A 15574-nucleotide genomic window follows, 5' to 3' on the forward strand; every position below is an offset into this window, starting at 1 on the left:
TTAGCAAGGCGGCGTTAGCCAGGACCAGTCGGGATCACTTTACTGGCTGTGTCTCAATTGTTTTTGCGAGTAACCAACTCGGCTACTCTAGCTATATAATTCAATGTGAGAACACAAATGTTGAAATGACAAAAAATGCCCGTCCCTAGTAGCTGTGATAAATTAGCCTGAAGCTAATGCTTACCGGTTCAGGAGAAAATAAGCCAACTCTGCGTCCTTTTGGGCTCTAAGCTGTCTCCATCTTTCAAATACATCTCCATTATTTACCAGGGGGTTGTTATGTCTCTGGTCACGCAACTGTTAGAAACATGCTGTTTTCTTTTTTTTTAGGTCGGGTAGAATCTATCTCCATTGATCCTGTTTGTTTGTTTGCTGCTTTCATGGCTGTACTAACGTTACAGCTGTAGCGCGCTGGGTTTACGTTTTTCCAGGTATATCTGGCAACCCGGCCTGGCTGTCAAACTGGGCCGTTGATAACAACACACAGATCAAAACATAAACATAAATTCCGTCACGGAATGTAAATTTCAAAAAGAAAAAATACTGAAATTAGCATTGTTGTCAGAAAAGATAGTATTTCAGTTTAACATGTTTCCTTAATATCTGATGAGGCATTGGTGTCATTTTTGTATTTATTACAGTACAAATATTACATATTGGACCTTTAAGTCTGCGTGTACTGTAAGTCAGACGTTCTCAGATGTGAGAACGGACTTAAAACTGTCAGTACATAACTCTGAATGCTCAGAATGCTGTGAGACTTACTTAAAGCGTAACTCTCGCCAAAATGCATCCTAGGGTATTTTTGTGAATGTACGTGAGTCAAACTTTAGTTTAAAAGCATATTTAGGACAGAAGCACCACTTTTAAGATTCACCGTATTCTCGTTTTTGGGTCAAATGGCCTTTTGAATGGGAGAGCTAGGGGCACTCTCATGCTAGTCTCAAAATAGCTATTTTTGAAATACTAAGAAGGCTCGACACAACATGAAACTTTGCTTGAAGTATCACCAGGAGCTCTACACCTTAACGCAAGCATTGAGAACATTCTTTGTGTACTATTTACTAAAAAGAAAGGTTTTGAGCAACTCACCGCAGCTGTTGTTGATTCCGGCCGCAGCCATTTTGTCAGCCATAAACAATCGATTTCCGAATGCAACATAACAGGGAGGAGAGTAAAGATGGAAAGCTCCTAAAGCTTAGTTCCACATAAATGCACGGATTATTTGTTGTTTTATCATTAGTGAAAAACAATATTGACCTTGTAGTTGAAAAAGGAGCCTCATATGGAGTCTGTTCATTCACATTCGGATATCGACTAGTTTTGACTGCTAAGGTGTTAGCGGCCGGAAACAACAAGAGCTAGGGTGAGTTGTTCAAAACCTTTCTTTTTAGTAAACTCTGGGTACACAAACAACGTTCTCAATGCTTTCGTTCATGTGTAGGTCCCCTGGTGATACTTCAAGCAACGTTTCATGTTGTGTCGAGCCTTCTTAGTGTTTTAAAAATAGCTATTTTGAGGCTAGCATAAAAGTGCCCCTATCACTCCCATTCAAAAAGCCATTTGACCGAAAAACGAATATACGGTAAATCTTAAAAGTGGCGCTTTCGTCCTAAATATGCTTTTAAACAAAAGTTTGACACGTGTACATTCACAAAAAGACCCTAGGTTGCATTTTGTTGAGAGTTACGCTATAAGATTTGACCGCTTGGAAAGTCGACTTGTGATTTGAAGGTAAACCATGTAGTTATTGTTGTGAATATGTTACATTCCAGTCTGGAAAAACTCTAAACAAAGCCTCTCTCATCTGTTTCAATTTGTATCATGAATTGTAACACTTCTTCCTTCTTCTGTAACTCCTTCCTGAAGATTATTCTGCGAGAACCAACCTTGAACCAGTCCTCCTTTCCTATGGAGCCTCTTTCTTATCTTTCTACTATCTACTACTAGAAAATGTCTTACTAAACCTTTAGGACATTTTCAACTGAACCCTGCTTTGTTTGTTGAGTTGCCTCAAAATATCTAAAGGTTTCTGTATGTTTTATAAAAAATGTTGGAGGAAATGTGTACAATGTGTTATTGGCAATAGTTAAAGGGCATCAAAACTAAATGAACACCATAGAAAAACCTTTAAAATAAATGTATATTTTTATTCAGTTTATGGGTCTTAATTGAATCTGGTGTAGAAATGAATTCACTCTACTTGCGGCTTTGACTTAAAATATAAAATTTTAAAAATATAAAACTTGGAAAAGTTTCTCTTAGTATATCTATGTGTGTATGTAAATCAGTCTGTCAGTTTTGTTGGTGTGTGTGTGTGTGTGTGTGTGTGTCAACAGTGGATGTGTGGATCACAGGTATCTATAGACTGTGATCCTTTACAGTGGGACATTGATACGGCCGTGAGAGGAGCCCAAAAAAAGACTGATACACACATAAATGGATTTCTATAGTTGTGAAGACCCTCATTGAACACAATATATTCCCATAGTCCCTAATGTCGAGTTCAGACTCCACAATATTTCTGTCTGTTCAGTGGTCACTGGGTCAGATCAGTCGATTACAGAGTCATAAACGCTTGCCGTGACTCGGCCGACAGATATGACAGACTACACATTGGTCAACGACCAATCATAGCTAGCCGTCTTTCACGACCCGCGTTGTGTTATCGGGAAGGAAGTGCTTGGAACCGACTTCCAGGAACAAGACAATGGTGGTGTGTATGATGCTGGCTGTCTTGAGTTCGAAAAAGCCTTAAAAAAAAGAATGAAAAAAATGACTATGCCTTTTCTATTGTTTGACAGATCCACTTGCAACACCAAGGTCTAAGCTGCTAGATCTAAGCCGACACCCTACGTCTGCCAGGTTGGGTTATGATTAGGCTGATATCATGTAGTCTGATTCAGCATTACCCTATCCTTAATCATCACAACCACATCTCTGAGACCCAAAGTTTCAATCTTAGTTTTAAGTCACAAACAGTGCTTTGAAGAAGTGAAGACCCATCAAAATGTCTTTGCTTTCCAAAATTTCCTTACTCATAAGGGCTAAAACTGGACCCCATAAAGAAGTACGCACACACACACACACACACACACACACACACACACACACACACACACACACACACACACACACACACACACACACACACACACACACACACACACACACACACACATCTTTGATGCTTGTATGTCTAGACATCTTCAATATTAGAAGCAGGTCCTGCCTGGTCTTCAGTTCTGTGTGTGTTTGTGTGTGTGTGTGTGTGTGCTCATGTTTTGTAACTGAGTGAGCTGCCAAATTTGTCTCATGCCAAACACACACTCCCCCCGCTTTCGTCACGGTGGCCGGCACTTGTAGCCAGATAATTGCGTCCTTGTCATAAAAACCTCACCAGAAGCGATGACAGAGGAGGGATACTGGCTGCCATTTCAAATGCCTGATCTGTTCTTTCTGTTACAGTGCTTAAATACGCAGGCATTACCCTGTGACTCCAGAAAACTATTTTCAGGGATAAAGTCAACAAAGCACACTGCGTGGACACGTCAAGTACAATCAGTGTGATTAATGCTGAGGTTGAGGCAATGACAGGAGTTTAGAGGAACACAGTGGCTGTCTAAAATGTTTAGACAGCAAGTCAGAGAATAATGTCACCCAACTGTGTAGTAAAGTAAAACCAATAGGAATATTTTTTTGAGATCCAATATTATCCACTTGTGACAACTTCAACACATGAATAACACCTTGAAAATGTGTCTTTCAGTTGAGACACAAATGCAGTTACCTTGAATCTGACCACTTTGAACATCTAAGTGTATTTATTAAACATTTTCTCTTCCTAACTGTTTAACTTTGAACTTCTGGGGGAAGTATACAGAAATCAGTCCTTGAGTTTATTTTAATAGATCAAATGTGCACACTGCTCTGCATTTATTCGATTATAAACCGATTATGACTCCACAAGTATTTTCAATTACCCACAAAAAAATGTTTCCTGCTGCCAGAGGAATATGTTTCCACTAAGTGAACTCTAAAATGGATAAAAATGCAAAAATCATTAACAATTTACAGTATAACTGTAGAATGTAATGAATGCAATCAATAATTAAAGATTACCACAGCATGCACACGACACAAAGTAGTTACATAGCATGTAGCAGATGGTGCATTTGACAGTAGAAGTGATTTTTGTGTAGATTTGTCAGAAGATGCACTTATTGTAGTCTCACTTTTTAACACATTCTTTGTGAACTTCTGCACTTTTGGCTCAATCCCTTAAAGGGGTGATAGAATGCAAAACCGATTTTACCCTGTCATAGTTGAATAACGACAGTTTGGTGGGTAAATAGGACATACATAGAAGCTCAAAATCCCACTGACACCCCTTTACTATGAAAATCTCATATTTTGAAACTGCCGCTGAAAAGCAAAGCTGAGTTGCTTGCGCAAGCATCTCAAAATCCGGAACCTTAAGAGAACAGTCACGCCCCAACATTTACATAGGCTACACAACTGACCTGAGATCAGGTAGTTTTCTGAATCTAGCTAGGTCACGCAGATCTCTGCTATTCCATTACAAAATTCACTTCTGAAACTTTTTTATGCGAGAAATCAACCATATAAAGCTCGAATATGGGCTGCTTTACGAAAAAGGATGGCTGATTGCAAATTTTCTCCGACTGTGTGTCGGAGTCTAGTGCCGGTGTTGGTGCTGCCTGGGTTGCTACATCGCCACCCTGACCGCAGTGTCAGCGAGCTTGTTACGCCCGCAGTCTTTTACCGCAGCCCGCAGGTTCCAGTAAATCTTATAATAGGTATGTGTGTTGAGTTATTTAAACAAACAATCGGGAAAATAAACGCCTCTTGTCCGCGAGTCTCATTGATAGATCCGCGGTGAGATGGAGTCCATCAATGAGAGCTAGCTAGCCTCCTCCTAACTCTGACATTCACAAAAATACATTCAATTGAAATCCGAAATCGGACAAGTGTTAGCTAAGCTTTGTAAGACCTTGAGGAACCTGTAATATTCATGCCGTGACGAAATTCAAACTGTAAATATACTTTAGTTATGCGAAAGTGAGCAAGCTGCGGTATTTCCCCATTGTAATGAATGGGACATATAGCACGTCCTACAAAGACGCCTTGCGTTCATAAAAATGCCTTAAAATCAAATCGGACACAACGGTTAGCTTTATAAGACATTGGGGAATGATGTTGTATAAGTGGCGTGACGAAATTCAAACTGTAAATATAATTTAGTTATGGCGACAATGTAGCTAGCTAGCTGCGGTATTTCCCCATTGTAATGAATGGGACATATAGCAAGCAGCTGCTCGTCCTACAAAGACGCCTCGCGTTCATAAAAATGCCTTAAAATCAAATTGGACACAACGGTTAGCTTTATAAGACATTGGGACATTCAAAACCGTAAATGTATTATTTATAGATATAGTTATGCCGGCAGCTGGCCGCGGAGCCCCGTAGTGCAGTATCCACAAAGGGTGACTTTGCCCGGGTATGGAGCCCAGCAGGCTGTCGCTTTCTCGTCAGACTGTGTGGAGCTCCTAAAGTCCGACACGTCTTACCAAATTTGCAATTAGCCATCAATTTTTGTAAAACGGCCCATATTTGAGCTTTATATAGTTGATTTCTCGCTTAAAAAGTCTCAGAAGTGAATTTGGTAATGAAACATTGCAGTGTCTGGAATATGAGATTCTGTCGCTTCTCTAATGTATGTGTATTGGGGATTCGCTCAACCAATCAGCGCGCGTCTCTAATGTCTGCGTATGGCAAGTCGCTCAACCAATCACCGCGCAGCTCATCTAAATATTCATGACCATACCATATTTGGAAGAAAAGCTCTTGTTACAAATAGGGCCAAAACACAGGGATGCATAAGGGCCAGTAAAATGTCAACCAGGCCATTTTCAGCCCAACCAATGTTACATACCCCATTAGGAGACCATAAGGAACAGTGTGAAATACCCTATATAATCATTTTATCACCCCTTTAAGATGATCTGTTTGAAAAGAAAAAAAAAAAAGTCTATTGCTTTTCCCGCCCTTCATCCTGTTTAAATTACAGTCTGGATACTATAGTTGCTTGAGATGCTGGAGCTTTAATGCTGGCTCAGTTGCGTAACATCAAGGAAAGAAATTCATCCAGTATTAATAGAGGATCGAAACAGTTGCCTCTGCAGAGATGTTTGAACTGAGGCAGTGAGCAGGACAACTCTAAATTAAACACTAGAGAGCTTTACAGTTCTGTTTCACGAAAAAATGTTATTTTTTTTTTTTTTTGTCCTTGGCTGTAGCCATCGCAAAATGAGAGCAAAAGTGTTCGACCAGCGGTGCACTGTTGCCTCTTTTACAAGAGAAAATATAAAAAATAATAAGTTCAGAGTCTTTCTAGAAACCTTTTAACCAAGCCTTACCTGGCAGTACAGTGATTGATAGCCAGAAAATAGAAATAGCAATATGCAATATTTGGGAACTATACTAGACAAGAAACTGACATTTGAGAGAAACACTGACATGGTGTACAAGAAAAGCCTGTATTCTCAGGAAACTCTTTAAGTTCCAGGTGTACAGGACCCTGATAACAATGTTTTATCGATCTGTTATTGAGCATGTGCTCTCTTTCTCTTTTACCTGCTGGTACCAATCTCTCAACAAAAAAAAGGACTCAATAAGGTTGTCAATGTCTGCAGCAAAATAACTCTCAATAACTTGCACTGCACAGGAAACTCTTTACAACAAGCAGTAAACTAAACCTAAAAAATGTAGTTAATTGCATAATGGTTCTTTTTTGTGTTGTATTGTACAGTACCTGTGCTTTATGTGTGCTAAATATTTGAATTCAACTGCTGCATAACCAACTGCCCCACTGGGGACAGATACAATTATTGATTGATTGATACCTAACTAACCTCTAACCCTAACAGACTCTAGACCTGTGTTGCAATACACCAATACTGTAGAATCCATTCAGTATTAGTGCAAGTTAAATGCCGGATCAGTGGATAAATGCAGACCTCTAAAGTTGCAAATCTTGGAATATTGAAAGCATGGATTTGCTGTATAAATATCAAATATCCCAGAGTGCCCCTCTGACTATCCTACCTTCTGATTGATGTGGATTTGGAGGAGAATATTCCTATAACTGTGGCCATCGTTGACCTGCAGCACCATCCCATCCTCCGCCCCCTCCGAGCCGTCATGGATGTATTGGATTTGCTCCCGTGTCAGCTCCTCCAGCTTAAATCGGCTAAGCGCCCGGTCACCGTGGAGACGGGTCAGCCGGCCGTGGCGGGGCGGTTCAAGGACCATAACCAGGACATCGGCTGCGTTGTCGAGGTCGTCGACCTGCAGGACCGACTTGGTGATGGTTGCCAGGGCGCCGCGGCCCTCCACAGGTAGAGGAGAGAGAGTCACGACCCTCGGAGGCTAGAAATTATAAAAAGGAAAAAAGGAAGAGAGTCCGAGAATAAGAACATGTTTTCATTACAATCTGACAAAGATAAATTAGATTCAGACAGACAGACCGATAAATCGATCATTGCCACACCTTGTTTCAGTGTCGGTGTGAAATTATAAAGGCTGACTGAGAGCAAAGCAATAGGACACAGCAATTTGTCCCAAATTGTCAGATGATGAATTTTCTCCCAGAGGGTTCGGGGGCATGGGGGGGGGCATAGTGTCCTGTCACTGAGGGAGATGAAGGTGAGGTTCAGCAGGGCGCCTCATTAGGCTGCAGTCAGCCGTACCTGAAGCCTCTCAGCATGGGGCGAAAGGCTTCATCTCGCCAACAAAGTCATTTCAGGAGCACCAATGAGTGGGAGGCCTCCTATTTTGAGCAAGGGTATTACTTTATCCAGAACTCACTATGTGTCTGTCTCTGTCTGTGGTTTTTACCTCTGCTTGTGTAAAAAGGATATGGAGGATTAGAAGTGCAGAGCATGGATATTTTTATAAAGTAAAGCCATTTTGGCCGACCCTCCCTTCTTTGAGAAACCAGACTTAATTAGAACTTACGTTTGTCCACATTTTGGGGTTTTTAATTGAGTAAGTAATATAATTGAGTAAGTAATGGCTCTAATATTTGAAAGTGTTAGGCGTGTCTGTAGTGCGAACAATGTACCAAATGTTGATAAGTTTTAACTTCTTAGAAAAGGTACCTCTGTGTTCTTCAACAGTTTTTTTTCCAGACATTTGAATAAACAAATAGTTTTCCCGACACTCATGCACACATGATCTTTTGAGCTTGGAGTTAATGTTGATATCAATGAATATGAATTTATTCTTATGCATTAATGAATATTAATGAATATATATGAATATCAATGGAAGATTCTCATGAGGCTAGAAGTGCATTTGCATCGTCTGTGTGTTTGAATATGACACAAAAAAACAACAAAGAAAGTGCCTTGATGTAGGTTATTTTAATATGACTCTCTGCCAGACGTTTATTAGCATCATAGCCTGGCAGCGACGAAGGCGCAGGTAAAGAGGCATGGGCTGCGTGGCCCTAAATCAAACCAGTTGTCCTGCTGGGAGCTCCGAGCCGCTCAGCAGGGCTCGGGTCCAATTTGTTGCCTTCGGCGGCTGCTGGCTGAGCTCCAGTTCTTTGCCATGACAGCAGCAGCTTAAGCAAAGAGGGACGTATGAAACAAGCTGGAGCCGGAGAGAAAAATGACTTGTGGGACACACAATCCCTCCGTGTGTCTTCGAGCCAAAGTGACCTCCGACTGAAACAGCAGGAGACAGAGCTGAAACGCAGAGGGAGCATGTTGTTTTCTGTAGCCCCTTGCCCTTTGTGTTCTGTTGGGGGTCGTTTAGTGACACATTTTTAGACGTAAGAGGACTTATCTCCAAGAGACAGACAACTGGGCCCTCGGGCGCCCTCCGTAATCCTGTGTGTTCACTTCTGCAATTCGTAGGAGGCAAACAAAAGGTTTCGGATGTGTTGGCGGGGGCTGAAAGTGGGTGTGTGTGTGCTGCTTTTAAATCGTGCTAAGACATGCCTGTTCACTAAAGGCAAAGCACTGCAATCTCTCCCCCGAGGCAGAGGGAAAACAAACACAAACACGGGCAGACTCAGCAGGGCTAACCTTTTCATCCTCACCTCACAGGTGAGGGTGAGGTGAGGTTCATGTTTGGGAGAAAGCTGTCGTCACCCATGGGGCCATGGGGCTTTGCAGCACTTCAACATTTTTTTTTGGTGCTGCTTCCGGCTTTTCTTTTTCCGTTTGCTCTTTGTTTTGTTGTTTTTTTCCTGCTGTGATCGTACTGGTATTCAGAGGCACAACGTGCAGAGTGGAAGTGTTTCCCAAGTCGATTCCATCCATGTCTGCCTGTAAGCCTCTTGGTTTGTAACACTGCCTTTTATCTGCAGCTCACCTCTCATGTTTTTGTGTCAAGCAGTCACAACACAGACTGTTAACCTGGAACTATGGTCAAAATGATGCATTGAAGGATAACCATCATGATTTGAAATGCCATTTTGTGGTTAACACACTTTTATATTTACTTCTAGACATAATTCTGAACTTCAAAAATAATGTCCAATGTAGAAGGTTTCCCCGATATAGATTGACAGCTAAAGGCAAGGCAGAAAGTCCACAGCAAAGAGAGCAGAGATATCACGAGAGAAGAGGAAAAAGTTTCAGTTTAAGGTTGCCACGTTAAGATGAAAAGGGCTACAAAAAATGCCATTAGCAGATACCAGACTCTTAGAATTTTGTATTTTTATTTTTTAAAGAAGCAGCCACTTCTGTCAGAAGGGGGAAATGCCGGCAGCCGCATATATCTTTCATAACGGCTATTACATTCTGAGGTGTCTGCTGGCTAGAGATCTCTATCAGCCATTTCTTTTTTCAACCTTATTTATACAGGGAGGGCTGCATTAGCACAAGTGGTCTTTTCCTCCATGCCATCCTGCTTTACAGTCAACCTGTTCAACAGTGCCTTTTGCATTTAGGTAGAATATACAATGTAGTTTGTTTGCGTCGGCTGAGGCTGGAACAGTATGTGTGCATTCATATCAACTTAGACATGCCTGAGCGTATTCCTGTCACCCTACACTATGTTGTGCTCCTTATAATGAGGTTGGAATACATTGAACGGTTTCTTTCAAAGCAACCCTGACATTTTCTTGTCTTTCTGTACAAGATCTAAATTTTCAAAGAAAAGACTGAATTTATGGGAATATGTCTTTGTAGCACGAGTGTAAACACAAGCAAAACTGGAAGTTACATCAGTGTTTGTGTTGCTCTTTGATGTAGAGTGAAAGATGCAATCGCATGAGACTCTGTGTTATGGTTGTGTATATTTTTATTTTGGTAGTCTGTTTTTCTGTCTTGTCTTGTCTTGTTTTACTTCCTGCCTTGCGTTTTCCCGCCTCTGTGATTGTCTGCCCCACCCTGATGTGTTTCACCCGTTCCTGAGCCTAGTGTCACCTGTCTCTTTGTTTCCTCGTTACCTCTTGTATTTAGTCTCTGTGTTTTCTTTGTCTGTTGTCAGTTCATTGTTCTTTGTTGGAGTGTCTGTTTGTTAGTCTGCCCATTTTGTCTCCTTCTTCCTGTTTCCTGTGATTCCTGTTTTTGACAGCTACCACATTTCGGATTACCTTGCCTGCTGTTTTCAGGACACCTTTTGTTTGTTTGGAATATTGTATTAAATCCTCAAAGCTTCCTTTTGCCTGGCTGTCTCTGCACTTGGGTCCTCCAATTCTCGGAATCTCGTGACACTCTGTTGCTGCACAGAGTGTTTCTCTTTGTGACATGTTTGTGGATGCATTTACTTTGGAGTGAATGAGTCCAACGATAAAACGGATGAAAAACAGGATAATGAGTTAATGTTTGCGGTCAGAAATGTCTGCTAAGTGAATGGACTTTTAGAGACGATGGAGATGAGAAGAGATCAACGTCTCATCTTGGAGAATCCAACAACTCCTCATACTCTAACTGAAAGACAACATAGGTAGCTGCTCCAGAATTATTCGTATGGGTGTTTTCTGATCTGCCACCTTAATAATTAAGGTTTCATTTGGTTTAGGCAACTAAATCGACTTGGTTAGGGAAGGATTGGTTAAGGTTAGGGACGTTTTGCTGGGTATACGTGCAGTTTAGTGTCCCAAATGATGAGGGTCTTATTTGAGACAGGTTAGTTTATTATTTTTTTATCTTCCCAAAACTGAGTGTCCCAAATGATGAGGGTCTTATTTGAGACAGTTTAGTTTTTTATTTTCCAAAAACTGAGTGTCCCAAAGCTACCATAAAGCCACCATCTGCGGGATGACTGAATGCCTCTAATATGTCAGAATCCCACCCAGACGTAGTGATACCCATGCGCCTAAGTGCTTCGGTTGGTCTGGAGTAGCCCGGGCCCTCGGGTCTGGGTAAGCAGAGCCGTTCGTGACTGGGTCGGGGTGCGGCCGGAAAAGCGCCATAGTGTTTATAAAACGAGTTTTGAGGGGTGGGGGTTAGGCAAGTAGACCTATTATGATTTCTTTAGGCTACACTGTAAATTGTGGCAACTGTGTGTATTAGTGGCGGGAAAACATTTGGCCTCATTTGCCACAATCGTTTCCGAAGAACTGGGTCCCCCTGCCATTTGTCCGCTTGTAAATAATGCACATTTGCAACAAAATGACTTAATAAATTACTTTTTGAACGGCAAACTTTTCATGCGCACATTAATTACTATAAAACACCTGTTAAACAGCACAGGTGGTTTAGCAGGTTCACATTTAAGGACATCGTATGAGGGAATTTGGGACACTAAACAGCACGTATACCATTTTGCTGCACTATACTGTACTACTACAATGCCATGCTAGTTCCACCTTTGCTCATAAGAGAGAAAAGTTATTATTTGCCCGGAAAACATAAACATTACTTATTTAAGCTTTGAAACAAATAACGTATAAATAATAATGTTCTATTTTACTCTTAATTTTATTTATGGCGTTTTAATCCTCCGATATTTATGTCTCAACAGTCACCGACGTTGAGTTATGTGCTTAAATTACTGCTCTGTCCTTATCAGTTGCTTCAGCTAATATTGTCTGAGAAAGTTGAGCTAATCAAGCGATGGTGTAATTGAGCAGTCACCCCCCAAACACACCTAAATGCTAAAGCTCCTCTCGATCACCATCTGCAAGCAGCACTCGGATAGCTGCGCCTGCAAAACTAATTTACTTGGGACTCACTCAAATTTAAGAAAACCGTAAACAGCAGTAATTTTTAGCCCTTTTCCTTGCCTGCATATATTAATTTTTAATCCGTTTATTTCAGTTTTTTATCATTCATATTTATTAATTATACTAATTTATGAATTAACTACACCAACGCTACTTTTAAAAACAAGACATTTTGCTTGGAAGTCTGCGCTTAGTGACAGATATGGATGGTTTTGTTTGTTCTAATAAAGACAAATGAAACATTTTCCACTCGGGTAATTACATCATTACTTCAATTTGTTACACACCTTTACCGTTTTGCTACTCTTTATCAACCGTCTATCACTTTGTCCCCTGTGTAGTCTCTATCACACACACACACACACACACACACACGCACACACACACGCACACACACACACACACACACACACACACACACACACACACACACACACACACACACACACACACACACACACACACACACACACACACAGAGAGGAGAGTAACGCAGCTGTCAAACTCACCTATCAACAAATCTCAGAGCCTTTAATCCCTTGTTCCTCATTATTTTCAATATTTGGGCCAAAGTCGAGGTCAACTCGACACCAAATACGGCCCTCTGTTGGGCTGAGATCGGCCAATCACAGCCCGGGCCTCAGTCCGTGGGGACAGAGCCTCAAAACAGTGAAGAATGCAGATCAGCTGGGATGATGCAGCAAAATGAGAAATGGCTAAAGATAAACTGTTGGCTGTGTGCTGCTTGTCATCCAATAGTGATTGTAACGATACTATATCTCACATTTCTAAGTGTTTTAGAAATATATGTTTCTGTACTTATGTTGTATGACTGTGTGAATATATACTGAATGGTTACATAGCGGCCATTTAGGAGGTTCTCAGCTCACTGTGTTGTTCTAAAAAAAACTAAATAGATGGGATATTTTGTTTCCTCTAATTCATGTGATTGACTATGTATTCAGCTGCATAATGTGATCATGGCAGCAACCATGCATCTAGATAGCTGAATATGCTATCTAGTTGTAAACTGTAAACTGGGAAAAAAATAATAGTTATTTACTAATAAAATCGTATTATAGCACAGGTGGCAGTTCTTTGTTTTGTTCGTGAACTGGTGTCTAATTTTAGTTACGTTTTTAGCCAGGAGGGCTTAATTTCATCTAGTCCCCGGGCAGCCAATAGTTAAAAGGACAGATGTTAAGAATAAAAGCATTGAAAGTACAATAAACGACCAAAAGCAGTGAAAAATAAGCAGATACAAACAAAGCCTGCACTACATAGAGATAAGAGAGACAGCTATTATGAGACACAGAATCAACAATAGCATAACAACACAAAGTTAGGCCTGGTGAAGTGTAGATATTTGATACAGAGATAAGCAGGCGGAGCTCTTATACTAAGCATAATAAAAAACAACAACACAAAAACAGTTTATCGGTGTTTTAAGCCCCCAAAGTCTCCTCCCAGGCAGCGCTGCCTGGAAGGCACTAGGATTAGGCAATGGTTATGGTTAGGGTTAAGGTTAAGGTTAGGTGCCTTGAAGTCAACGATCGCAGCGCTGCCTGGAAGGAGACGTTGGGGGCTTAAAGGTCTCATGGCATTAAAATTTCACTTTATGAGGTTTTTTAACATTAATATGCCTGCCTATGGTCCCCCAGTGGCTAGAAATGGCGATAGCCCTGAGTATCCTGCTCTACCTTTGAGAAAATGAAAGCTCAGATGGGCCGATCTGGAATCTTGCTCCTTATGAGGGATAAGGAGCAAGGTTACCTCCCCTTTCTCTGCTTCGCCCGCCCAGAGAATTTGGCCCACCGATGAGAGAGTGACATCATGGCTTTCAAGCGAGCAAAGTGGCAGTTGGTCAAGGCCACACCCCCACTCTCCACCTAGCCCCCCTCCTCTCTCCTCCTCAATAGCTACAGACACAGAAATGGCACGTTCTGAGGAAAGCTCATTGTGGGACTGGCTCTAGTGGCTGTAATTCTGCACCAAGGCTGAATTTCGGGAAAGAGACTTCAGATACAGTATTAGGGGACCACTAAGGTCTATATAAAAGAGACTACAGATACAGTATTAGGGGACCACTAAGGTCTATATAAAAGAGACTTCAGATACAGTATTAGGGGACCACTAAGGTCTATATAAAAGAGACTTCAGATACAGTATTAGGGGACCACTAAGGTCTATATAAAAGAGACTTCAGATACAGTATTAGGGGACCACTAAGGTCTATATAAAAGAGACTACAGATACAGTATTAGGGGACCACTAAGGTCTATATAAAAGAGACTTCAGATACAGTATTAGGGGACCACTAAGGTCTATATAAAAGAGACTTCAGATACAGTATTAGGGGACCACTGAGGTCTATATAAAAGCATCCAAAGAGCACCATGTCATGGGACCTTTAAAACACCATCGAACACGAAAACACCTCTCTGTTCTAGTGTTCATAAGTTTGATTTCTAATAAACCAGGCTCATGTGATTTACCACACTTCTGTTCGCAGTCATTTTATACATTGAGTATTGACATGACAAAAATCAATGTGAGAAGGAAACATCATGCCCTTAAAGCCCAACCTTACACAGTATAAGGTTGTAAGAAACTGAAAATGAAACTCTACTTGTTTTATGTGTGCATCATCTCAAACTGGAGGGAAGCTGCTTTATACGTGTCTTTTCTCTCTAAGGCAAACTTTCTCAACAAGGACACAAGTATCGACTTGGCATTTTAACCTCAGAGCACAGACAGAAATATTGAATTGTTTCACCGTAAACTAAATTTGGAAACAAATGTGCCTTGGCAGACTGTTCTTCTCTATTAGCTGTAATGTTACTAACTTGATCTTCACAGCCATCTTTATTAGATATCTCTAATGGAGAATACACTTATGATGCATTGATCTACAGCGTATGGATCCATTTTTAAGACAATTTATTTCTCTCTGGTCTTTTTTGGAAAAAGGTATATAATTTAGAGTACCAGAAGAAAGTGTCTGTGTTATTATACGGTACCTGCATTGACACGGCTTGAACTTGAATTCTTTCTGGTTGAGAAAACAGCTGGGGGTCAGCGACACGCAAGGTGAACTCACCAGAGCTGCAGAAAGAAAGAAAAAAAGAGAGGACACTGTGAAATCACTTAAAAGACTTCAATTCAAGAGATTTCAGATTTCTCTCTTCCCTAAACTCACTTAGAATGAACATGACCTGCAAACTTAGTTTGTAGCCCCGGAGGTTTCTGGGAAAACGAGCCATGTGAGGCTCACCTAGTTGTTACTCATTAGACCTCATCACCTCAGCGATATCTAGGTGAGTGGAGGACAGTAACCTCTCTCACACACACACACACACACACACA

General features: G+C 41.0%; 1 protein-coding gene across 1 annotated transcript in view; it reads right to left on the reverse strand.

Annotated features, from left to right (window-relative positions):
• fras1 (Fraser extracellular matrix complex subunit 1) overlaps positions 1 to 15574 on the reverse strand; it is a 266280-nt gene that overhangs the window by 75710 nt on the left and 174996 nt on the right. The window contains 2 exon segments of the mRNA XM_039804033.1: positions 7129 to 7452; positions 15229 to 15313. Of these exon segments, the coding sequence (XP_039659967.1) occupies positions 7129 to 7452; positions 15229 to 15313 (409 nt within the window).

The sequence above is a fragment of the Perca fluviatilis genome, chromosome 6, assembly GCF_010015445.1.
Source record: "Perca fluviatilis chromosome 6, GENO_Pfluv_1.0, whole genome shotgun sequence".
Lineage (NCBI taxonomy): Eukaryota > Metazoa > Chordata > Actinopteri > Perciformes > Percidae > Perca > Perca fluviatilis.